Genomic DNA, 26,584 nt, shown 5'->3' with positions numbered 1-26,584 from the left:
ATAAAACGCTTTACTGATTTCGGGGATGATCGACAAAAAAAAGATTATCTATTTTTTAGAAAATCAATTTCTTATTGATTTAAGTCTAAATACAGTTTTATATTTTTGCAATTAATTTTACGGGTAAATCATTAACCTCTGCTTAAAGAAATTTTAATGTGAGAACATAACGAGACTTGCGTCCTCCATATTGAAATTTTCCACCTCGTGGTTTGATTTGTTGATTCCATGGGAATTGTTGCCTTCGGCAATAATTGATACCCCTAAACATCACTAAAATGCCAACAAGCAACCCCCTTCCACCTAAAGAAAATGCTCTCTTCAAAAGAATCTTGGTATGTACACTTATATGAGTTGAACATTGGGCTGAATTTGTGGGCTGGGCGACCAAAATCATGAAAGCAGTCGAATAAATCTTGCAGTATCCGTGTTATCTTTGCATAATGTTTTTAAGTGTTTATATCCCAATTCACGCAATATGAATATGACTGAGCGTGAAATTTAACCAAACATTGAAATGTGAGCCCCTTCTTCTTGTACCAATGTGACACCTGCATTGCATGAAGCCAGTTTTACGTGTGTTATTGCAATACACAAATAAGATGGCAAATTTTTCTATACATATTATGCTAAAGAAGGGATTTTAATGTTATCAATATTCAAAACAGGGGGATATTTGCATCAAACTCAATTTGAAAAAAAAAAAATTAAAAGTATTTTTCCAAATAGCTGCAGAACTGTAGCTCTCTGAGAAAAATTACATTGACAGACCAGAGAGCTACAGTGCTAATCATCGAAAAAACTTTATATTTATTGCGCACAAAAAGAATGCTCGGATCTGGATTAATTCTTCCAAATTCTCACCTTAATTGCAAAAAAACTAGCTTTCAATAAACAGGTCCAGTCCAAAGACTATTTCTACCTACGTAGCTATTAATAGCTACGTAGGTATTTAAACCTACCCAAAGTAGCTATCTTTACCTACTTTTTGTATTATCTGCATTTTGTGGTCAAAGGACTGAGCGACACAACATGGTGAACACCATTTTTTATACAGTTGAACTAATGACGAATACGACAGAATTTTGGCCAAAAATGATTACTTACTGAATTGGCAATTTTATATTAGTTTCTATGCAAATTTGATGATATACAAAGTAATCATTTTTTGGTCAAATTTTTATCATAATCCATCACCATTGCGACAGTTTAAAGAAATTTTGTGATCACCATGTTGCGCCTTCCCTGCGTTTGGCCAAAAAATGCAAGAAAAGCAGAAAGTAGGTAAAAATAGCTACTTTGGGTAGGTTTAAATACCTACGTAGCTATTAATAGCAACGTAGGTAGAAATAGTCTTTGGACTGGACCTGAGAAAGTCTTTACTCATCTTGTATCTAGTACTTTCGTAGTTTACATCTGTATGAAGTGCATTGGACTAAATTATCTTGCAAATCAAATGGCAGTATAAATAGGTGAAAATTGTGATGATCTCAATATCAGGGCCAAGAGGGCTATTAAAAACTCTTATAAGGAATGTTTTGTTGTGGAAACAGTGAAAGAGTATGTTAGGAACACACGGTTAGTAATATTTTGAGATGACAGTTTTAAAATCATGGAGAAATAAATCAAGAAAGAGCACACTTTTTGTGCGCAATAATATACAGTTTTTTCAATGAGTGGAACTGTAGCTCTCCGGTCTGTCAATTATATTTTTTCGGAGAGGTACAGTTCTGCAGCTATTATCCAAATAGCAAAGAAAATAAAACTAGAGTTACAGAAGATTCCTGTTTTTCGTATATACAAGAAAGAAAAAAGTGCTTTAAAAAATGTTAATTTCATATCTAACTCTCCCAAAGGCCTGTACACCTCTTGTACCTTGCCAAACTACAGAATTGAATTACGTAATATTTCAACAAACTTTCATTTCTAATTTCAGAAATGTTATGAGCAGAAGCAATATAAGAATGGGTTGAAATTTGCAAAGCAGATTTTAACAAATTCAAAATTTGCAGAGCATGGAGGTAAATATTCTCATTTTATAATGTATGATCATGATGAATAACATTAACATGTTTTATTGCATATATCAATATATCCCTTGAAAATTGTAACTTACGAAAAGAGTAAATTTTCAGTATCAGAAAAGAGTTTTAATGGATGTTTGATCTGTTTGTTATTGTAGAAACTTTGGCTATGAAGGGTCTGACCCTGAATTGCCTAGGTAAGAAGGAAGAGGCATATGAGCATGTTAGAAGAGGACTACGAAATGACCTCAAAAGTCATGTGTGTATCCTTTATGAAGAGGGAGGTAGTCTGTTTTCAAAAGTATTTGGATTCAGACCAGACAAAGACTTTGCAAAGATATGTCATGTAGTTGTCAAATTGCACACGATGCCATTTGGGAGCATCATAATTACTTTTGCATTTTAGAAAAAATTTAAATGTATAAAGAATTTGTCAGTACCAGCTTTAATTAACAAGATAGTACATGAAAATTTACATCTTGTATTCCAAGTTTTTTTTTAGCATGTACCTTTTAAAATTTCATGTTAAGATTTACATGTAAACAGGAAAGCCCTGTTTTCCTCTACAACTTCCTCTTTTGGGAAATAACATGAAAAATGATGTTTTTTTAAAAAAAAAAATCAATTTTATAATTCGTAATTGTTATATTAAGTGTTGTATTACTTATTGATAAGTTGGAAAGCATTGAAACATTGGCCTTGACAGTAATTAGGCTGGCATGTTTATGGATTGCTACAGAGATCAGACAGGAAATACGATGAGGCAATAAAGGCATATCGTAATGCTCTCAGATGGGACAAAGTAAGGAACATCTTAATGTGAAAAAAGAAAAAAAATTATCAGAAAACATTTAGTGAAAAATACTCTCTCACCATTTTATAAAAGTTGTGACATAATTTCAAAGTACACAATGACTACAACATGCAAAGAAAGACAGATATTGTTTAGTATTCTAGGACATGATATGAGTGTATAAGCCCTGTAATTTTTTTTCAGGATAATCTACAGATTTTGAGAGATCTTTCTCTGCTACAAATACAGATGAGGGACCTAGAGGGCTACAGGGTAGGTATAGGGGTTTCTTTCAATTCTGTGGGTGGGGGAAGAAATCAAGGAATGCTGTATATGATGCATACAATGGATCCTACTGAACAGTGTAGGGAGGGCCTACTCACCCATTTATCCCTACCTGTCATGGTGATTAGATAATCTGATACAGAAATACAAAGTTCCAGCCTAGTCCCAAGAGAGGGTAATCATGTTACGGTGTCAACTTAGTTGTGTTGTACCGATAATCAGAAAATGTCGATGAAAAAATGCTACCGATTCTGATGATCGATTATAATAATTCATAATCAATCATTGGAAACATACTTCTAGTAAAGTACATTCCAGAATTATCTATTTCTAATTTAAAATTTATCTATTCTTAATGAAAGAAAATTGGCATGTGCTTCTGATACTTGCTAACTAGCACGAAGCAAAGGTGCTTAGAAGCCGTGAGTAAATTTTGGTGTAGGGTCATAAAATTTATAACTTGTTCGCCCATGTAGCGAATTAAAAATCTGCAGAACCATTCCAGTCCCCTTACTAAAAACAGACACTTTCACCATGTTTTTTGCTTTAAAACTTCGAATCAATTAAATAAATAAAAGTAACATGGTCCTATTGTTCGTAAATACCCTTCATATAATCCATTTACCAGTACTACATGATTTGTGAAATCTTTAAAACAATCGTCTTTTTTCCTAATCCGAATTTCCTCCATTCCACAGTTTATTGGTGTCGTGGTAGATATCCAATTAAATTATTTCCAATTACTCAGTCTTATGAAATGAAAGTGTTGTTAGGCTTCTACTTATTCCAGATAAGTTTCAAAAATATCTAAGCTAAAAAAAATCTTATTCATGTGATGGTGTCATCCGTTAGCTACTATAATATATAGTCCAATGACCAGGAAAAGGTGATTAAGTATATTACCTTGCAAAAAAGGATAGTAAAATTGTTAATTAAATATAATTTCATTTCCTATGATGAAATATTTATGCGAAATTTATTTTACAAAGTAATTAAACTTAATTTTAACTTAAATAAAACTTACTAATAGACAGAGGAGATTTGTTCTGACTCTAGATTGTTTCGATTTTCAGGAGACTCGTTACCAGCTACTGGTACTTCGTCCAGGACAAAGGGCCTCTTGGATTGGTTATGCCATGTCATATCATCTGTTAGAAGACTATGACATGGCTCTGAATGTACTAGAAGAATTTCGAAAGACTCAAATTGTAAGTTCTGCATATGTAATGAAATTTGAAAAGCAGACTTTAGGAAACACATATCTGTCAATACCGTACCACTTAGGTTTCTGAAGACTAATCTTTAAAATATTGGGTTGGGATGACTATATTTAAACAAGTTATTTGCCTGAAGAAGATTTAAACTTGGGTCGTTATATTAGCCATGTAAACACCAGTCTTACAAATGTGCTTATGAATTAGCAATCAACATGGAACATCCCCAGTCAACTGTTTTTCATATTTTATGATTTAATCAGAATGATATTGATCTTGTTTTCTTCTCTAGCCAAAGAGTTTGGACTATGAGCACAATGAATTGTTGATGTACCAAAACTTGATTATGAGAGAGGCAGGAATGATTGATGAAGCATTAAACCATCTACAAAGATATGACAAACAAATTGTAGACAGATTAGGAGTGGAGGAAACCAAAGGTATTGTCTTACAGGAGAGTTGTGTCATGTAAAATAATGCATCACGTGGATATTAGAATTTTGTCTTACAGGAGAGTTGTGTCATGTAAAATAATGCATCACGTGGATATTAGAATTTACTTGTACTTGCATTGTCTTGGATTAACTTTTCGAGATTTAATCTCTTAATTTTAAATTTAACAAATCTCCAGTTTTAGCAGATAATACCTTAATGCATAAACTCGAATCTTAAACACATAATGTTTGTTAAGTGTTGGGATGGATGGTAAAGTTGTCTGTCTTTATGCACTATGTGCTGCTATTTATTTTCTGATGTTTTGTTATTACTAGCTGAGTTACTGCTGCAAAAGGAGAAATACAGTACAGCAGCTGATATGTACAGGAGCCTAATCAACCGAAATCCTGAAAACTGGGCCTATTATGAAGGTCTAGAGAAGGCCTTAAAACCAGGTGAGTCAGTGTGTAGTAGGACCAGAATATTGTTATCTTGTGCCTAAAAAAATTCAAACATCATGATACTTAACAATCATGAGGTGCCAAGTTCACACTAATCCATTATGCATTTTGTGGAAGGGAAACAAGTATGAAAACCAAACAAATAATTGCATTGCATTCATGCATTGCATTGCATTCATTTATTTTGTTGAATAAGGGGTAATAAATCTTATGGTAAAATAAACAGGGTACAAATATGAGTATTTATATCATTTTTATATGTACAAAGATTCCATTTGCTGCCTGGGACTTGTGAAGTTCTATAAAAAATGTATATACATTTACATAGAATTTGTAAAATTGTACCAGTGTTTCACTTTATATCTAGATTCTGCTGAGGATCGTCTTAAATTGTACACTGATGTAGAACAATTGTACCCCAGAGCTTCAGCACCCAGGAGACTCCCACTGAATTTTGCCGAAGGTCAGGGTTACAGCTTTACACATAGATATTCTTAAACTCCTGCAAATATGTTGTTGTAAGAAAGCAATTCATATATGTGTATACTGTATAGCAGGTTAAAGATCACGATTTGTTCAATTTTCAGCAAATCGCAGTCGTTTGAATTCGCGGAAAAAAAATGGTACATCTTTTAACAGTACTTGCAAGCATTTTTCTTTAGGTATATATTGTGTAGACTGATATTTCCTGTATTTACCTTTTGAAAGTCTGTATAATTGAAATTAATTGCCTTTACCCTGTTTTACTGTGTAAGTGCCTTGATTAAATGTAATGACTGAGTGATAGGCATGGGTGAAATTAAACAAAATTAATCGTTTGCTATAGAAATTAATTTAACAATTAATAAGTTTTAAAACATCAACAATAACTACGTGTTTGTAATTGATCTATATGCCCCCATAATTATAAAGACCCCGCTCGGATATTTAAATTACTGCCTTACTTTGTGGTTGTACCAGAAGACAATTAAATAGATTTAAAGAATCTAATCACAGATAACAATAAAATTTCAATTTATCCTTATAAATCTTTTAAAGAATTATTCACAGTATGTTGAAATCGCAGAATTTCTTTTTCCACGAATATAGGGAATATTAACTGCGAATTAATTTCCTGCTGTACAGTATCTTTATTTGAATTCTGTAACCTTCGCAGTTATTATAAAGAAGAATTCAGATCTTTATATTTCTGAATTCTTTAAATATGATATTTTAGCATTATAAAGAAGCAGTTGATGTTGACTCTATGCCTTATTGTTTTATCAGGTAGCACATTCAGGAGTCTGGCAGATACATATCTAAGACGAGCCCTTCACAAGGGTGTCCCACCGCTGTTTGTCACCATCAAGAAATTGTACAAAGATACAAAGAAAGTGAGTTGTACAGTTTGACATTTAATTTTATTTTCAGTTTTGAAAAGACTAGATTGTATTCTTTCCATGAACTATAAATGATTCTGTAATTTCATCTTGAGATGCTTTATCAGGGGCATGTGTCACCCTTGTAATCTACTTGTAAATATACTTTAGAACATTAATATTTTTTTTTGTATTTATACCTTAGAAATTTGATTGATAACAAAAAGTGGAATATAAAAAGAATAAAAAATTATCTCTTTCTTTTTATAGATGGAGATAATAGAGGAACTAGTTTTAGGATATTTGAACTGTTTGAAACAATATGGAAAATTTGACAATGCAGGTAAAATAAAATAAAAAAGAAGAAAAGAACCACATGTATTTGTGTAAATGATAGTAACATTTGGAAGTAAAGGTGAAGTTTTATGTGTTATTGTCTTCTTATAATTCTGTTACTTTTTTCAGAGAGCACGGAACAAGAACCCCCGACCACCATACTTTGGGTGTACTTCTTCCTAGCCTCACATTACGACTATAAACAAGAAACCCTGAAGGCGCTGGACTACGTCAACCTGGCCCTCGATCATACACCACTACTGATAGAGCTCTATGTTCTTAAAGCTAAGATCTACAAGGTATGGTCTCCATCATACACCACCAGTCTATGCGAAAGTCACAGGACGGTCGGTTTTTACCGGTAAAATTTAGGTCGGGTCGGTAAAAAATTTTAGTCTACAGGACCAAATGTCCGATAAAAAATAAGGCCAAATAAATCTAAATGAAGAGGTACACATGGTCAAATTCCCCACAAATATCCTTTATTTGACCAATTTAGCAGTAATACCTGATTAATTTTTAGCCGGGCTCATTGCTCGTAGAGCAATGCCCGGCTATTGCGACGGTGAGCAACAGAAAATGCTGCTTCTTTGCCGCCAAATTGAGTTTACGAGTAAAAATATAGTTCCTACGCCCAGCCGCTGTTGAGAAAACAAAATCCATTCAAACACCTCAAGAAATAGTAAATCGAATATTTTTTTCAAAATATTAAATTGTTTATTATTTTTCCTGGCTCCTTTGACTAATATTTTACAAAGCAATTCAAAAGGTGCGAAAGGTTTTCACCAGGTATCCCTGTCTGCGTCATATTCTATAAATAAAGGTTGTACTATACCAGGCTAACACAAATGCAGAGAACATCATTAATGATTTGATGCAAAACTCCCCGCTGAGGACACATCAGTGCAAAGTCGTTTGACCTTAATTAATCTTGCTTTACTTCTGTTTGTACATGATGTATATAATATACACTTATCCAATGCTTGTGAGTTGGATAGCTCTTTTATCAAAGCCGCGACAGGGAACTATTCCCCGAGGACTTGCGTGTTTTGTGTGTAACATATCCTCTAAACGTCTGAACTTGATTTGAAACTGTCACCACGGTCCTTGGTCATTACCTGTAAATAAGCCCGGCTTTCAGTACTTCTGAGTACTTTGATTATGTATTACAACCCTGTCATGATCGTTTTTATTTTAATTCGAATTTCCTCTGTCAAGGATTAGAGATCTTTAGATAGCTCAAACATAGATTTGGTTGGGAAAATATTTAGATAGCTCATACGTAGATTCGGTTGGTAAATTATTTTCAAATGATCATTGAACTTGAGTAACCATAATGAATTGTTTCTGGAAAAATAAATATGCATTGAAAGTACATTTTTAATTTAAGAAATTTTTTGATACAGTGTATGTTGTATAAGTTAAATATGAAGAAAAAAAATGCATGCAATTTTATAAATAGATACCTTTTACAAAGGAAAATTATAAATATTTAACTTGTCTATTTCACTCTGAATTTATTTAAGGTTAAATTTCACAGTGAGAATTAACCTCATCCCACCCACCCTCTCAATTTCAGTATCATAATGATGTATGGATTTATAAAGGGAAAAAAAGTTGGTCTGGTAAGAAATTGTTTTGTCTGGTAAAAATTTTATTTTTACCAGACATTTTGTCCTGTAATAATTTTAAACTTACGCGTAGGCTGCACCACTACTGATAGAGCTCTATGTTCTTAAAGCTAAGATCTTTAAGGTGTAGTCCCCATCATACACCACTACTGATAGAGCTCTATGTTCTTAAAGCTAAGATCTATAAGGTTAAGTCTCCATCATGCACCACTTTTTATAGATCTCTATGTTCTTAAAGCTAAGATCTATAAGGTAGTCTCGATCATACACCACTACTGATAGAGCTCTATGTTCTATAAGGTATGGTCTCGATCATACACCACTACTGATAGAGCTCTATGTTCTTGAAGCTAAGATCTATAAAATGTAGTCTCGATCATACACCACTACTGATAGAGCTCTATGTTCTTAAAGCTAAGATCTATAAGGTGTAGTCTCCATCATACACCACTACTGATAGAGCTCTATGTTCTTAAAGCTAAGATCTATAAGGTATGGTCTCCATCATACACCACTACTGATAGAGCTCTATGTTCTTAAAGCTAAGATCTATAAAATGTAGTCTCGATCATACACCACTACTGATAGAGCTCTATGTTCTTAAAGCTAAGATCTATAAGGTAAAGTCTCCATCATGCACCACTTTTTATAGAGCTCTATGTTCTTAAAGCTAAGATCTATAAGGTGTAGTCTCGATCATACACCACTACTGATAGAGCTCTATGTTCTATAAGGTATGGTCTCGATCATACACCACTACTGATAGAGCTCTATGCTCTTGAAGCTAAAATCTATAAAATGTAGTCTCGATCATACACCACTACTGATAGAGCTCTATGTTCTTAAAGCTAAGATCTATAAGGTGTAGTCTCCATCATACACCACTACTGATAGAGCTCTATGTTCTTAAAGCTAAGATCTATAAGGTATGGTCTCCATCATACACCACTACTGATAGAACTCTATGTTCTTAAAGCTAAGATCTATAAAATGTAGTCTCGATCATACACCACTACTGATAGAGCTCTATGTTCTTAAAGCTAAGATCTATAAGGTACAGTCTCGATCATACACCACTACTGATAGAGCTCTATGTTCTTAAGGCTAAGATCTATAAGGTTTTAGTCTCTATCATACACCACTATTGATAGAGCTCTGTGTTCTTAAAGCTAAGATCTATAAGGTGTGGTCTCCATCATACACCACTACTGATAGAGCTCTATGTTCTTAAAGCTAAGATCTATAAGGTGTGGTCTCCATCATACACCACTACTGATAGAGCTCTATGTTCTTAAAGCTAAGATCTATAAGGTGTGGTCTCCATCATACACCACTACTGATAGAGCTCTATGTTCTTAAAGCTAAGATCTATAAGGTGTGGTCTCTATCATACACCACTATTGATAGAGCTCTATGTTCTTAAAGCTAAGATCTATAAGGTGTGGTCTCCATCATACACCACTACTGATAGAGCTCTATGTTCTTAAAGCTAAGATCTATAAGGTGTGGTCTCCATCATACACCACTACTGATAGAGCTCTATGTTCTTAAAGCTAAGATCTATAAGGTGTGGTCTCCATCATACACCACTACTGATAGAGCTCTATGTTCTTAAAGCTAAGATCTATAAGGTGTGGTCTCCATCATACACCACTACTGATAGAGCTCTATGTTCTTAAAGCTAAGATCTATAAGGTGTGGTCTCCATCATACACCACTACTGATAGAGCTCTATGTTCTTAAAGCTAAGATCTATAAGGTGTGGTCTCCATCATACACCACTACTGATAGAGCTCTATGTTCTTAAAGCTAAGATCTATAAGGTGTGGTCTCCATCATACACCACTACTGATAGAGCTCTATGTTCTTAAAGCTAAGATCTATAAGGTGTGGTCTCTATCATACACCACTATTGATAGAGCTCTATGTTCTTAAAGCTAAGATCTATAAGGTGTGGTCTCCATCATACACCACTACTGATAGAGCTCTATGTTCTTAAAGCTAAGATCTATAAGGTGTGGTCTCCATCATACACCACTACTGATAGAGCTCTATGTTCTTAAAGCTAAGATCTATAAGGTGTGGTCTCCATCATACACCACTACTGATAGAGCTCTATGTTCTTAAAGCTAAGATCTATAAGGTGTGGTCTCCATCATACACCACTACTAAGGATAGCAGTTTTTGTCCATCAGTAGATGTAAAAGCCTTCAAAACTGTTTAGGTCTTCAGGAGTTATCAAACTTACTTTATACTCTGAAGAGATGAATTGTCTTGAAACTTTAGACAGAAGTCAACAAACTTTGCAGAAAATTGAATTTCTCAGCATCAGGGTTGCTTAATAATATTTGTATTACACATTTATTAATTTATGTTTATGTACAGTAATAAGTATGTTCTCTGCAGCATGCGGGTGATATTGAAGAAGCTGTGCGACTGATGGATGAGGCCCAGTCTTTAGACACAGCTGATCGATACATCAATTCCAAGTGTGCCAAGTACATGCTGAAAGGCAACTTAGTTCAGGAAGCTGCAGACATGTGTTCAAAATTTACAAGAGTAAGTCAATAGTGGATTGGTTAGATGTTTTCTGACATATTTGTGTTCTACATTAACTTGTGGATTGTAACTCCCTGATGGTTTTCTTTATTCTAGGAAGGAGTGCCTGCTATGGACAATTTAAATGAGATGCAGTGTATGTGGTTTCAGACAGAGGCAGCAGAGGCTTATAAAAGAATGGGCAAGTGGGGAGATGCTCTCAAAAAGTGCCATGAAGTAGACCGAGTATGTACAGCAAGCAACAATACATCAATTACTGTTCAAAATAGAGAGAAACTTTATTTAAAAGTACAAATGTACATATATGACAAAGACATGTGTTCTTGAATACTCAATGAAAATAATGTTGAATTCTGAAATTATGCTAAGCCTTCTGTAAGATTCTGTAAGATCCTTTAGTTATTGAAATGGCAGGAGTCCTTGTGTATCAATAAAACCAATTGAATTAAGCAGACTATTTCATCAACTATTTCATGGAAAACATTTGTTTGCAGCATTTTACAGAAATAATAGAAGACCAGTTTGATTTCCACACGTACTGTATGAGGAAGATGACTTTACGAGCGTATATTGGTCTTCTGCGCTTGGAAGACAAACTCCGAAACCACCATTTCTACTTTGAGGCAGCAATGACCGCAATTGAGGTACTTTTCTCTGTCAATTTATGATGATAGACCATGTTGCTTTCATTAGGTTCAATCATGAATTTTGTAACTTCTGCTAATTTCTTTTTTGGTAATGACATTCATTTACTTGGTAAATGATAAACATATAGATGCTGTTGATTAAAACAAAAACCAAAAAAGTCCTTGTACACAATGTATCATGTAGTTTGCAAAATGGATAAATATAATTTCAATGTTTGGAGAAAATGGGAAAATTAGATCATCAGTTTACCTACACTTATTTTTTTTTCACTTTATAATATTTTCAGAATTAAACACCAAAAATATTGTGAAGAAAATTGTTTTCAAAGGTCTTGTTTTGTTTTTCTCCAGATTTATTTACACCTTCATGATCATCCATTATCGGACAGTGATCAAGACAAAAACCAGGACACAGGTATGTATTGAATAGACCTCATAAGGGACTACAGACCTCATAAGGAACTTCTCATAATTGAACTGCCTTCAAATCAAATCATCTCATGTATTCTTTATAATTTATAGAGAATTTGACTCCAAGTGAACTCAAAAAACTTAGAAATAAACAGAGGAAAGCTGCCAAGAAGGCACAGCAAGCACAAGAAAAACAAAAAGCTGAGCATGACAAGAAAGAACAGGGAGTCAAAAAACAGACTGATGGTGAACTAGATGGTCCTAAGGAGGAGGAACTGATGCCAGACAAATTAGCCAGGGTATGTGTAGATAATACAAACTAGCCAGGGTACGTGTTAATCCAACAAACTAATCCGACAAACTAGCCAGGCTATGTGTTAATCAGACAAACTAGCCAGGGTATTGCTACATGAAATTGAAATTCTGGTTCTCAGGCCCGCTCGCATCCGTTTTGAGGTAGCCCCATTGCTAATTTTGTTGTATTTTTGTTAAAAATAAAAAGTTGGTATTGGGGAGACCAATCCGAGAAAAAAAATTCCTTCCTAACTTTTTCGCAGTTTAGTATTCAAATATCACTTCTGGTAGCCATTTGCAAAGAGATTTTGGCTACTGCGTTTGAAAATACATTCGAGGACATTGCCTACGATGTTCACACGCTGATAAGCAATGGATAAAGCAGAACTTTTAATCAGACATGGAAAGTATATCTGTGATTTAAAAAAATTATCTTCATGTTAAAGAAAATTCGAAAATTAATATTAAAAAATACCTCCCTCATCTACTTTATTGCCAATAAAATGATAAATAAAATGCCACCCTCCCGCATCTGTTTTGGAGAAAATTGGCTCGAGAACCAGAGAATTAAATTTAGATAGCCTATTTGTTAATCAGAGACAAACTAGCCAGGGTATGTGTTAATCAAAGACAAACTAGCCAGGGTATGTGTTAATCAGAGACAAACTTGCCAGGGTATGTGTTAATCCGATAAGCTAGTCAGGGTATGTGTTAATCTGACAAACTAGCCAGGGTATTTGTTAATCAGACAAATAACTATGTGTATATCAGATAGACTGTAGATAAATTTTAAAAAAATGTCTCATAAAAATCCTTGGACGAGTTTTACAAAAGAACTTCTGCCTAAGATATGTACGTAACCTTAACTTTTACATTGATTTGAATATTGTTTTAATCTTTTGTAATAGAAATTAATAAGATATTTTTATGATAGCAATTTGAATCAGAATCATTAATTTTACAAAATTTTCCAATTAACTTAAGTTTTTGGTATTGGTCGTAAGTTCTTTTGTAAAACGGGCCCCTTGTCTGGAGCATATTTTTCTCATCATGTCCCAATTGAATTCTCACCTGATGTCAAGGATGTGCAGTGGTATTGAACCAAGTTTGTAGGTCATACGTCAAGGTCATGGAAATATTTTTGTAAAATTTTATGAACAAGTTTTCTCTATTCTTTGTTCAAACAAAAAAAAATCCTTTGTTCAATCTGGCTCATACTTCATTCAACCTTAAGGTGGTTGTAGAAAGAGGATGTACAGTAGCTTTGACCCTATTTCTTGATCAAAGATAAAGGAAAAGAAAAATTCTCCATATAATTTATTGTTGCCCTGTCACAATCATACTTCAACCTCATGCTTTTACATAGTGAATGTGCAGGGACCTTAAACCAGTTATTTTAGATCAAAGGTCAAGGCCATAGCAGAAAGTTGAGTGTACATTTCTTTGTTGGCCACAGCTGTGCAACTTATTCCCAAAATATGACCATTTTAAAGGTGTTAGTCACAGGTCAAACTCCCATTTCAGTACCTTTCCTCACAGATACATTTATTAAAAGTGGGTCCCTTTCTTTTGGGCACCATGATGCCACCATCTTGATATTTAGTTTGCTTGTTATGTACGCCCACTATCATATCATGTGAGAACAGTTCTATACTAGTTTTAGATCAATCAGCTGCTTTTTATACGCCCGTCTTAAGATGGGACGTATTATGTTATAGGGTTCATGTCCGTCCGTCCGTCTGTCCATTCATTTCCGGCTCATAACTTGAATACTATTAGGCCTAGGATTATCAAACTTTGTCAACTGATACTTATTGGGTAGACGGTGTGTCGCGCACAAAAAGTAGGTCGCTCTGACCTTTAATAAAGATGCTATAGCCAAATATGGAAAAATCCTGTCCGGCTCATAACTAGAAAACTATTAGACCTAGAGCTTTCTAACTTGGCAAAAGTATACATCTAAGGTAGAAGGTGTGTCTCAGCCTATTTCAAGGTCACTGTGACCTTTAATTTAAGTGATTTTTTTTTAAAAACTGAGTCTTTTAAATTTTAAATTTCATAATCCTAAAAGATGTAAAAATATAGTTGTATCCTTATAAAAAAATGTTAAATTAAGTAAAAACTTATTTTTAGCTCTACTGGTCAGAGACCAGAAGAGCTTATGTGATAGTAATGCGTCCGGCGTCCGTCCGTCTGTCTGTCTAGCTGTCTGTCTGTCCGTCTGTCTGTAAACAATTTTTCAAAACGCTACTCCTCCTACATTTTTAGTCTGATTTCAATATTACTTGGCACACAAGTAGACTACATTAAGATACATAGAATAGTGCATCGGTTTTTGATTTCGATGAACGGTGTTGCCATGGTTACTAAAAATAGAATTTTCTGTGAAATTCCTTAAAAACACTACTCCTTCTACAGTTTTGGTCTGTTTTCAATATAACTTGGCACACAAGTAGACTACACTACGATACATAGAATAGTGCATCAGTTTTTGATTTCGATGAACGGTGTTGCCATGGTTACTAAAAATAGAATTTTCTGTGAAATTCCTTAAAAACGCTACTCCTTCTACAGTTTTGGTCTGATTTCAATATAACTTGGCACACAAGTAGACTACACTAAGATACATAGAATAGTGCATCAGTTTTTGATTTCGATGAATGGTGTTGCCATGGTTACTAAAAATAGAATTTTCTGTGAAATTCCTTAAAAACGCTACTCCTTCTACAGTTTTGGTCTGATTTCAATATAACTTGGCACACAAGTAGACTACACAAAGAAACATAGAATAGTGCATCGGTTTCTAATTTTGATGAACGGTGTTGGCATGGTTACTAAAAATAGAAATTTCTGTGAAATTCTTTAAAAACACTACTCCTTCTACAGTTTTGGTCTGATTTCAATATAACTTGGCACACAAGTAGACTACACTAAGATACATAGAATAGTGCATCGGTTTTTGATTTCGATGAACTTTGTTGCCATGGTTACTAAAAATAGAATTTTCTGTGAAATTCCTTTAAAACGCTACTCCTTCTACAGTTTTGGTCTGATTTCAATATAACTTGGCACACAAGTAGACTACACTAAGATACATAGAATAGTGCATCGGTTTTTGATTTTGTTGAACGGTGTTGCCATGGTTACTAAAAATAGAATTTTCTGTGAAATTCCTTAAAAACACTACTCCTTCTACAGTTTTGGTCTGAATTCAATATAACTTGGCACACAAGTAGTCTACACTAAGATACATAGAATAGTGCATCAGTTTTTAATTTTGATGAACGGTTTTGCCATGGTTACTAAAAATAGAATTTTCTGTGAAATTCTTTAAAAACGCTACTCCTTCTACAGTTCTGATCTGATTTCAATATAACTTGGCACACAAGTAGACTACACTAAGATACATAGAATAGTGCATCTGTTTCTGATTTCGATTAACGGTATTACCATGGTTACTAAAAATAGAATTTTCTGTGAAATTCCTTAAAAACGCTACTCCTTCTACAGTTCTAGTTTGATTTCAAAATAGGTTGGCACACAAGTAGACTACACAAAGATACATAAAATAGTGCAATGGTTTTTGATAAGTACAAACCAGTAGAGCTACAGTCTCGACAGAGACTTCTGGTTCCTACAGTTTTGGTCTAATTTCAATATAACTTGGCACACAAGTAGACTACACTAAGATACATAATTCTGTATATCGGTTTCTGATTTCGATGAACGGTGTTGCAGTGGTTACTAAAAGTAGAAATTTCTGTAAAATTCTTTCAAAATGCTACTCCTCCTACCGTTTGGTGTGATTTCAATATAACTTGGAACACAAGTAGAATACACTAAGATACTTAATTCTATACATCAGTTTTTGATTTTGATGAACGGTGTTGCCGTGGTGACTAAAAATAGAAATTTCTGTGAAATTCTTTCAAAATGCTACTCCTCCTACAGTTTTGGTCTGATTTCAATATAACTTGGCACACAAGTAGATTACACTAAGACACATAATTCTGTGTATCGGTTTTTGATTTCAATGAACGGTGTTGCCGTGGTTACTAAATATAGAAATTTCTGTAGAATTCTTTCAAAATGCTACTTCTCCTACAGTTTTGGTCTGATTTCAATATAACTAGGCACACTAGTAGAGTACACTAAGATACATAATTCTGTATATTGGTTTTTGATTTCGATAAACGGTGTTGCAGTGGTTACTAAAAATAGAAATTTCTGTAAAATTCTTTCAAAATGCTACTCATCCTACAGTTTTGGCGTGAAATCAACATAACTTGGCACACAAGTAGACTACACGAAGATACATAATTCTATTAATTGGTTTTTGATTTCGATGAATGGTGTTGCCTTGGTTACTAAAAATAGAAATTTCTGTAAAATTCTTTCAAAATGCTAATCCTCCTACAGTTTTGGTTTGATTTCAATATAACTTGGAATCAAGTAGACTACACTAAGAACATTAAAAGACTTTATCAACGATCATTATTCTATTTATTGCTGTTGTAAAGTTTCAATTGCCAACTGCTTAAGTACTTTGCTCTTCCTTTGCTATAAGTACAAACCAGTAGAGCTTCAGTCTCGACAGAGACTTCTGGTTTCATCATATACTTTACAGCAGTCTGTAACAAATGTTAATGTTTTGAGAGGAATTCAGTTTGTCCCATGGGCATAATTATCAAGCACTGGTCAAGGAAAATTTTGATAGCAGAAATGTGCATGTCAAATTAGAGAGAAATTAATGAGTTTATTGTCGGGAGCTAACTGGCAAGAGCATCTCTAGATCTGATCATGCAGTGTTATCTTAATTTATCTCTTGGGAGTTGGGCAAAAAGAAATGGCCTCATAGTTGCTTGTGTTAATTAAGAGTTCTTGGTGGCTATATATAGTCCAGATAAAGATTTTTCAATTGGTGTAATGTAATTAAAACAAATTGATGTTTTAGTGTATGACTAAAACTAAATTAGTATTGTATAATATAATTAAAACTAATTATACATGTGTTCATTGAAAAAAAAAACATTTCATTTGTTATATATTTGCAACAATTGCAGTCATGTCTCTCTTAGAATTTTGTAGTCTAAAGAATAATTCATTTTGATTTTTTTTATTAGACCATGTAGACTGTAGCATTTCCATTATTTCATAAAATATGCAATAAACAATTTAAATCTGCAGATGGATTATTTGTTAAGCTCTAACTCATGCAGCCAGTTTAGAATTATATGATGTATAATTTATTATAATTAATCCCTACACTGAAAGTCTCTTAGAGATGTATGTACAATAAACATGATAAGAAATGGAAATTAGATCATTGAAATCTGTGTCAATCTGTTAAACAAGGTTACTTGCTTTTCTTGCACCCCAACCAATTTATGATTATTGAACAATATTTGACTGGCGTATCATGCTGTGGCAGGGCACTTTATTAGAAGTATTAAATCTAAATAACTACAGATGTTTAGCAAGATATAAGCTTGTCATGATGCCATCACTTGTGTGTAGGAAATGGTGTGAATTACATTTTGATGAAGTGAATCAAATATATCAAACATTCACATTTATTAGAAATATTCAACACCTACATGTATTTCTTATCAAACAGTAGGTGTGAATGACAATTTCCTTTCATAACTTTATGTGGGATAGATGTATGTACATGTAGGTGTCGACCTTTGCAGAGGTTTAGGATAATAATTTTTTTTCTTAGAAAAATTAAGTATAATTGTGGGATTTCCAGATTTTCATGTCATTCTGGTTTTAAAATATTTATTGTATTAATATCAGAGATGGTCATCTAAGTTTATGATGAGTACAGGAAATCTGTTTCATTCTCCATAGCTTTTAAATACATTTAAATCTGCTCTTTCAATTTGTAACATTCTGATTCAGAGAATCTGTGTTCTTGAAAAGGATAAAAAAAAAACATGCACGAATCAGTGGGGGAGATTGAAGGGGGGGAGGGGCACTGTAAGAAGGGCACATGAGGCCTTAGGGAGTTATGGCAAAAAAATTGATTGCAAAAACTTGAAAGCTTCTTGAGATATTACCCTTGAGATATTACCTTGAAATGAAAGTTTTACACACATGCTGTCACAGAACGTTTGAATTCCAACCTTGAACTTTGACCTTTTGACCCCAAAATGAAGTTGGGTTATACTTAGGCCATAGAAAGTTGTGATATGAAATTTCATTATAAAAGTTCAAAGGCTTCTTGAGATATGGAAACAAAAGTGTTAAAAGAGACAGATTTTATTACCTTTGACCTTTTGACTTCAAAATCAATAGGATCTTCCTTAGGCCATAGGGAGTTGTATAAAAAGGGGACAATAACCAGTCAGGTCATGCTTTAAAATAAATACATATATTACATGTAACACTTCATACATGTGTGTACTGTGGAGACAGCAAATCAGTTTGGGAAGATGACTTGCAAAGTTGGTTTGGTTTGGTTTGATATGGTACATAACCAGAACCTGTGATTTGAAGTCTCTGGAACTGTTTTGAATATAAATGTTTATTTAATTGGAACAAACAGATCACCAACACTTCGTAAGAATGCACATGTAAATTTATTTGGTTGACCGGTTTGCCTCGTCAAGGTTCTGATGACGACCGTCTCTGGTCGAAACCGGTCAACCAAATAAATTTACATGTGCATTCTTACAAAGTGTTGGTGATCTGTTTGTTCTAATTAAGTTTACTACTTTTGATCCAGACCCTATTGAATACCACGTGGTATCCACTAGTAAGAATCTTCCGCAATCTTAACCTCAAGGTGTTGGTCTCCAGCTTTAATTTTGTTTTGTATAAATGTTTATTGCAAATTCCAAAATATTCAAAAATTAAAAAAAAATGCTGAAAGTTTCTATGGATAGATTTAACTTAATCACAATATTTTATAGAGGTTTCTTTAATAGACTTTTTACTTTTTCAGCCTGAAGATGCTTTGGAACAAGCAATTCGATTTTTAAAACCTTTACAAACATTTACCAGCAATAGAATAGAAACACACGTGTCTGCATATGAAATTTATAGTAGAAAAGGTAAGAGTAAATGAAAGATTTTGAGTTAAAGCTCATCACAATCACTCAAATGACATTACTGTATGTTTTCTCAAACTCCATGGTTTATGCTTAACCTTTTCATATTTATATCCTTCCTCCAAAGGAGAGGGGGTATACTGTTTTACCCCTCTGTATGTCTGTCCGTCTGTGTGTCTGATTTCTCAGCAACTACTCATCCCAGTTGCTTGAAATTTTAGCATATTCTAATTCTTCTTTCAGGCATGCCATATGTAGGGATTCATTTTTGTTCAAATCCAATGTCAACTTCCTGTTTATCCGTGCGTCATCATATATAACAAATTTTTGTCTCAGTTTTCTCAGCAATTACTCATTGCAGATGATTGAAATTTTAGCGCATACTTTGTTGAGGCATGCCAATGGTGGGATTTATTTTTGTATGAATCTGATGTCAACTTCCTGTTTATCTGTGCATCTGCCAGTAATTGAACTCGCATATATTAACATGATAGTGTATATTCAGATCAGAGCAGGGGTATTACCAGTGAGCATTGGCTCATGGACTTCTCGTTTTGATTTCTTCAATACATTTTGAAAAGTTACAATAAGTAGTGTTTTGAAACACCCTTGGGTAATGGGGATGGAATTTGCTACATAGCATCTTTAGGTTATGGAAATTTAAATTTGTTAGAAAGAAGGGCCTACACCCAAAGAGAAGTTAGTAAAAGTTAAAAATAGGATCATGTCATTTAGAAATCTTAAGAAAAACAGAAGAAGAAGTCATAAAACTGATGTTGGGTGTTTTCATTTTAAAAAGCAGAAACACAGTTTCAGATTTTCAAATAATAACTTATCATATCTTCTAATTGTTCATTAAAATTTGTTTAAATCATTTTATGTTGGACAAGTAGAGATGCTGTAGGTTGCTCAAATATGTGAAGTATTAGATATAAATAAAATATTCATTAACATCTATGAAGGTTTCATTTTTCTTTATGCCCAGTTTGTGTATCAAGTGAACATGTAAATCAAAAAGCAAAATGGTATGAATATGTTAATCAAAAAGTAAATTTCACAACTGAATGAGAATGCTTGTTTTTCAGGTAAACAGTTACTGATGCTGCAGGCTCTGAAGAGGGGCTGTCGGATCAATAGGGATCACCCACAAATACATGTGTGCAGGATTCGCTTCCTATTAACAGGTCAGACAACTTGTCATTACTCTGACTTGATTCAACAGTATCAATGAGAAGGGTTGATATAATTACAGAAGTGATTCTTTAAATAATTTTTTTGAATTTAGAACTTGTAAAGTGTTACTTTTTAATAAAAAAAAAATCTGTTTTGTATTAAATAAACAATGTATAACTTAGAACATCTGTTGGAATATACACGAACCAGATCATGTAGATAAAAAAAAAATTCACATTATTAAATTCAAGTCTTTTGGGCTTAATGATGATCACACATCAACTCATATCCAAATCCAGAAGCTTATTTTTATCTTTTCAGTAAACAAAAAGGGGGATATACCAGAAACTGTCCAGAAAGTATTAAAACAAGAAATGGATAAGCTTTATCAAGGCAAAGATGCCAAGACTCTTAATGTCGAGTTCCTGGAGCACAATAACAACTCAATTCTTCACAGATTAGCAGGTTTGTTTTCTTTATTTCACTGTGTCATAAATACATGGACTTCCATGACAGTAATTTGACTTGAGAGAGAAATCTTGAAATTCAGGCCAATCTATTTTTTTTCTACGATGTCATAGAAAAATTAATAGCTGACCCTTTCAGACTCTACATACCATTGCTTAATCAGGCACTGATGAATGGATGGTCTTACCTCCTACTACAACCTTCTGAGAATTTTATTCGACAATTACTTAGCATAATTTTATACATGAATACCTTGCTTATCATATCTAAATTCCAATATCTGATACCATTTTCCATTTTTCTGAAATTATGAAATTAAAAAGATTTATAACAAGCTAATTCAGAGAATTCGTGTCCCCCGCTTAAAAAAGATCCCCCTGACTGAATTTGTAGAATTATTAAATGTATACATGTATACTGAAGGAAATAAAATACATGTATGTCAATATGCATATAAAGATTTGATTGCTTATTCTTTATTATGTGTATAGAAGATTTTTTTATATGGAATATTTATCACACTGTAATGATGATTTTATAACCTCATAAATTTTTCATTTCACATGCTGAATACTATCATTTAGTAAAAAAAAAAAAAAAAAAAAGAAAGGTTCGACCGAGATTCTATCCCGGGACCTCTCACATTTGAAGCGAGAGACATAACCACTAGACCACGGAGTCGCTTTACCCGGAGTTAAGTATATGCAGGACTGAAGTCACATACATGTATATATTCATGTTTTCATGTTCGGAATTCTCAAAATTTTACACAATCCATGGTGTTTGATTTATTTAGCCTTTATTAAACAGTTATAATAGATGTAATAAGAACATAAAGTCCGCCGAGAACCTGTTTTATATGCAATAACTCTCCTCATGCCCCTGCGCTAAAAATAGCGACATGTAATACTATAAAGACTAATAAAACAAACGGGGCGGGGCACTTTGAGAGGGGCGAGAGACGTCCTAGGGAGTTTTGGTATAAAATTACATTGCATAAGCTCAAAATCTTCTTCAAATATCGCCCGGAAATGATAGTGTTACACACAGAGAGAATGTATAAATTTACGACCTTGAACTTTGACCTTTTGACCTCAAAATCAATAGGGGTCTTCTTTAGGCCACAGGGAGTTGTTATGTAAAATTTCATTGCGATAGCTCAAATGGTTCTAGAGATATCGTGTGGAAACGAAAGTGTTTTAACAGACAGAATTTGCTTATTTATGACCTTGACCTTTGACCTTTTGACCTCAAAATCAATAGGGGTCTTCTTTAGTCCATAGGGAGTTGCTATGCTAACTTTCATTGCAAAAGCTCAAAGGGTTCTCGAGATATCGTGTGGAAACGAAAGCGTTACAGACAGACAGAAAGACGGACGGACAAACCCAAATTAATATCCCCCACTTTTCAAGCGGGGGACAAAAATACCAAAGGCAAAAAAAAAAATCATATAAACATGTTGGATGCTAATAAAAATTCTCAATTCTTAATGTATAATTATAAAATATATAATGATGTAATGGTTTGGCAAGTTGTCTTTTCTCGTCTTGGACATGTGTCTACAGTAAAACTCGTTTAGTACGAACACGGATATTGCGAATTCGCAGATATAGCGAAGTTATTTTGGATCCCCAACTATATGAATTTAATGAATTCCTTACACGGATATAACAAATTACAGATACAGCAATGTGATTTCATAGGTCCCTGTGACTTAGTTATAACCGAGTTTTACTGTAATTTGAAAACCTAACCATATCCTAGGTAGAGCCTCTTGGAGAATTTTTATTAAAAGATGGGTAACTTTTTAAAACTTAGATTTAATAATCATCCCCACCTATTTTGAAGTTTTCAGTTTTATGTCTTAGAAACATTTGAAATAAAGGTTAAGATTTTAGGCATTAGAAATGAGACATAACACTTTGTACACACAATTTTGATATGACGTCAAAGATGTCTTCTGTGGATGACATTTAAATGTGAAGATTGATGCATTTATCTTGGATATTTAACTTTTTACAGCAGTTATATAAGATTATGAACTTTTAAAGAGAATGATGTAAGAAAATGTGCTGTACATAGATTTTCTTGTCTTTATCCAGGTGCGAGGATGATGTATGAATTAGATCCCACACCAGAAATTCAAAGAAAGAGTTTAGAATTAGCCACAAGTCTTTCAGATTCTTTCACAGGGATCACCCGATTGGTTGAGTATTTTATGTTTTAGAATAATTTTCAATAATTTACAAAAATTCTTTTGCTGATAGAAGTTCTTGACATCAGTGTAAGAAAAAGAAACCAAAACACAGAACTAACTAGATTTCCATTGGTGATCACATAGGTTTATGATTTTGTAGAACTGTATTGAGGTGTTGGAGGCGATTTGTCGCGGAGATTTTGGATCGTGTGAATCTGCTGCTCAGGACTACCAGGCAAAGTGCCACAGACTTTTCCCTTTGTGTCCCTCCTTCCTTATCCCGGCCAATAGCCATCCAGACCAAATCCTCCCCAACGGCTCATAGCAGACTGCTTCAGTAACTGTCTCACTGTGAACAAGTGGTCTGTCGTGTGATATTAAGGACGGAGTGCCCATCTGTCCCTGACAGCACTATTTATAGAACAGTGGTCCTCTGTGAACCCTGCCCTGGACAGGTTAATAGAGCTATAGATCCTCATCTATACAGCTGTGTTATTCAAAATCACTGCATCATCTTCTCTCCCCCAGTTTCTTTTTTTTTTTTTCATTATGTTCAGTTTTCAGCAAATATGTACACAAAAACTGATGATAGTATTTTAATGCTTAATATTGATGTAAGCAAATGAAGAAAATAATTCAGCTTGAGAGGTTGAGTGAATGACCTGTCTCTTTATTAATACACAAAATGCTGTCATGATGTGGTTCAATCAGTATTCTGAAAACTTTTTTATCTTTGTTTTTTGACCCTATATTTTATATTTAATGACAGTTGCATTTGTAACATTGTTAGCTCTACAAGTCAAAGACAGGAAGAGTTTAATGTATAAGTAAGATGTCCTTGATTTGTCCATCTGTCTGTCTGTGAAATATTTCCTAAGCTGCTTCTCAATTTTTCTTAAAAATTGATACATAAGTAGACTACAAGATACACAATATGTATACATGTATCAGTTTTTGATTTAAATGGTTTAACTTATTTCCTCGAAACATAAGCAGACAGCTTCAAAGTACAGTGACATACATATTTCTATAGTCAGGGCTTGATTTTGATACCATTTCCAAGATTTAGAGTTTTATAGAAAAAAATATATCTTTAAAATTCATTTAAATGTTTCCCTAGTTGTTTTTTTTTTTATATCAGTAAAACTTGGTACAGATCCATCATTCCATGATGCAAATTTGAATTTTGGAATGGCACTGGGAACTCCAACCTGAAGAGCTACAATTTCGTCAGAGACTTCTGGTCTAATACTATTTTTATTTTGAAATACATTTTTTGCTATGTTACTTCATTTGTTATTGAGAATAACAGTTCAGAGAAAGTCCGATTGTGCGTCATTTATGACGTGTGAATATGAAAGGTCATATCATGCATTTAAATGTCATTTGATAAACCTTAATGTTTTTTGTATATTTTTTGTATAATGTGGACTTTATCAGCAATTTTTTACCCTTTAAAGTGCAAATTAAGATTAGCAAAAGTGAATGAAACCCTCTTTTTAAAATAAAATGAAATACATTTTTAGCAAATAACATATTCGGTAAACAAAATGACTTTTCATAGTCTATTAAATGAGCTATTTTCCAAACTTGCATATCTTCTATTGAAAATGCTTACAATATAACCGCATGTTAAGAATGTTGAGAAACTAGAATATTAGTCATTTGGTTTACTCTCACTTACTAGTAAAGCTTTAAAGTAAGTTTAATTCTAATTTCAGGGCTATCATGAAAGTGTGTTGGGTGTTTTGATTAAAAAAACACTTCTCTTTTATTTTCCCCTCTCCATTTTATTTTAATTATTATAGAATTTTTTTTTGGAGTTCAGTATTTTATTTTTCTGGAAATTGTCCACCAGTATGCATGTGCATTATAAATACATCACAGTACTTGTATAAGCTACATGATATCATTACTTTTTTCAGAGTTCACACTCTATTTTTCATGGTATGTGTTTGTGTATGCAGAGTCATTTACTTTATTTCTTTATACAGTATTTAAGGTTTTCTTCCTGGGTCTTAATAACATTGTCAATGCTTCTTTCTAAATCTCAGAAATCCAAAACGTAGAGCTGTTCTCATGTTCAAAAACAATGAAAAAGGGTATCAGTTAATGCTATAAAGGATGTTTTGTATCAAAACCACTGCAGCATATGATTTTAAAGAATCTTGTAAAGCTTACACTGCACATTCCATTCTAAATGAAGTGTGGCATAATAAAAAGTTCTATAACATATTGTCAAATGAACAAATATTCAGTGCTTAATAATTTTTTTCATTCTAGTAAGCTGTACATGTATTTAGTGTTTGTGTGTGCTTGAGAATTATCTTTGTATCGAATGTTATTTGATCTGAGCGAAATATTTTTCCCTCCATTTTTGTTTGTTGTGAATGCTTCTGAACTGATAAACCACATCTTGATGCTGGAGAAGTAATGATTTATAATATCTGTGTACAAGTATTTTGAGACTTGACCCTGTATTAACATTTATCTTTAATCTTTATATGTACAGCTAGTCATATCCTTCTTGAAGATGATCAGTCATATCATCTCTTCTTAGATTTTAAGAACTTGTTACAGTAAGACAAAGTTATAACAAAGACACTGGGATCTGAAATTACTTTGCTTTAGCCGTAATTCCTTGTATTTTTTTTTTTTTATAAGAATGTCATAAGCTTATTCCTTTTATTTGTATCAGAAATTCAAAAAAATATTATAGCCTAGGATCCAAGAATCCTCTCTATATATCCATGACTTTGCAATGTCTTTGTTCTCAATGAAGGAGGTTTCCTGTACACATTAAATTTTTGGAAAAAAATCTTTTAACATTGAAGAAAGGAAATACAGAGCACCTAAAAATCTAGAGAAACATTACACTTTTAAATTTTTTTTGCAGAAAAAAAACAACATGCCCCTTTAAACAATCCTGCGATAGATTAGATGTTTGTGTGAAAATATTAAAAAAATTCATGAACAGAATGCTTTAATGTGTGAGTGTATTGAGATGAAAACCTTGACATGCATTTACAGGATGTAGGCGTGTTCCCTACAAGTTTTAATGATACCTATGTAGTCAGACATAGTCTCAGTTGATTGATTATTTTATGTACCGGGTATGTCTGGGAAGGGAGCATGGTTTTGTGAATGGGTGGGCAAGGGAATGTGGCATTTGCATTTACTATAATATTAAGATTTTTTCCACATGAAATAAATGATTATTTCTTGAATTACTGTTTTTTCTGA

The 26,584-nt window shown here is 33.4% G+C and overlaps 1 protein-coding gene across 1 annotated transcript; it reads left to right on the top strand.

Moving 5' to 3' along the window:
* The first annotated feature begins 176 nt into the window (after positions 1–176).
* LOC134233925 (N-alpha-acetyltransferase 15, NatA auxiliary subunit-like) lies at positions 177–26,568 on the top strand. The gene is made up of 22 exons (XM_062715983.1): positions 177–335; positions 1,937–2,021; positions 2,183–2,287; positions 2,738–2,826; positions 3,022–3,090; positions 4,176–4,310; positions 4,609–4,756; positions 5,087–5,206; positions 5,580–5,675; positions 6,479–6,585; positions 6,841–6,913; positions 7,036–7,205; positions 10,944–11,096; positions 11,193–11,321; positions 11,591–11,740; positions 12,095–12,158; positions 12,266–12,453; positions 19,398–19,506; positions 20,589–20,687; positions 20,998–21,141; positions 23,247–23,350; positions 23,502–26,568. Exons 1-22 carry the CDS (start codon positions 279–281, stop codon positions 23,664–23,666), a joined length of 2,559 nt encoding a protein of 852 aa, XP_062571967.1. The 5' UTR covers positions 177–278; the 3' UTR covers positions 23,667–26,568.
* The last annotated feature ends 16 nt before the right edge of the window (positions 26,569–26,584 follow it).

This window comes from Saccostrea cucullata, unplaced genomic scaffold, assembly GCF_032062105.1.
Source record: "Saccostrea cucullata isolate Sc308-1 unplaced genomic scaffold, CSIRO_AGI_Scuc_v1 ctg226, whole genome shotgun sequence".
Taxonomy (NCBI): Eukaryota; Metazoa; Mollusca; class Bivalvia; order Ostreida; family Ostreidae; genus Saccostrea; species Saccostrea cuccullata.
The sequence above is the reverse complement of the archived record's forward strand: the minus strand, read 5'-3'. Positions and strand labels throughout refer to the sequence as shown.